Source organism: Trachymyrmex septentrionalis, unplaced genomic scaffold (assembly GCF_001594115.1).
Source record: "Trachymyrmex septentrionalis isolate Tsep2-gDNA-1 unplaced genomic scaffold, Tsep1.0 C3487996, whole genome shotgun sequence".
Lineage (NCBI taxonomy): Eukaryota > Metazoa > Arthropoda > Insecta > Hymenoptera > Formicidae > Trachymyrmex > Trachymyrmex septentrionalis.
Genome location: NW_017303706.1, coordinates 1 through 821, shown reverse-complemented (window position 1 = coordinate 821; position 821 = coordinate 1). Strand labels below are relative to the sequence as shown.

At 37.3% G+C, this 821-nt stretch overlaps 1 protein-coding gene across 1 annotated transcript; it reads left to right on the top strand.

Annotated features, from left to right (window-relative positions):
* Positions 1-147: 147 nt before the first annotated feature.
* On the top strand, positions 148-782 carry LOC108745995 (5'-AMP-activated serine/threonine-protein kinase catalytic subunit alpha-like; the record flags this gene model as incomplete). The annotated part of the gene is made up of 2 exons (XM_018482495.1): positions 148-296; positions 470-782. Coding segments are annotated over exons 1-2 (462 nt in total), but the record flags the coding sequence as incomplete, so codon positions are not given.
* Positions 783-821: the final 39 nt, after the last annotated feature.

Genomic DNA, 821 nt, shown 5'->3' with positions numbered 1-821 from the left:
AGTCTTATCTTCAAATATTTATATTACTATATAATTAATATTTATATATTAGAATTGCGGATTAAGTGATAATTATGCGATTTAGCTTTAATAGCAATCGAAGGTTAAAAATTTATTTATAAAGAAAACTTACCAATTCGGTGACAGATGTTTTTCACGATTATAGACTTTGGTCTCAGCAATATTTATGCCAGCGGCGATCCTCTACGAACGCACTGCGGATCTCCAGAATACGCTGCTCCCGAACTTTTTGTCGTAGGTAAACGATATGGGCCGGAAGTAGATTTGTGGAGCCTGTAAGTAAATCCAGATTTTATTAAGATTTTGTTTTAAATAACTCGAACATCATATAGCGTCAAGAAGTATTATAAATTTGACAGTTTAGCTTAAAAGTTATTAATACGATATAAAAGTACATATAAAAGCACTCTTTAACGAAACGTTTAAACGCTATGCTATGATTTGACAGAGGAGTCGTTTTATATGGCATGATTATCGGTCGACTTCCATTCCTATGCCCCCGCGACGAATGGACGTCGTCTGAGGAACGTCGACGGAGGCTGATGATCCAAATCAATAGGGGCTTGACGTCGATCCAGGAAAAAGCTATGTACCAAACGTCGATCGAATGCAAGAACTTAATAAATCGCTTACTCATTCCATCGGCTCGCGAGAGAATCACCATTCGAGAGATTCTTGATCACCCTTGGATCCTCGTGACATCGAAGAACAACTTTCATTTTCGCTCTGAAGATGACATAAACGTTTCCAATCACAACTCGGTAATATATGCAAAATACTCCACAATCCTCGATCACAAT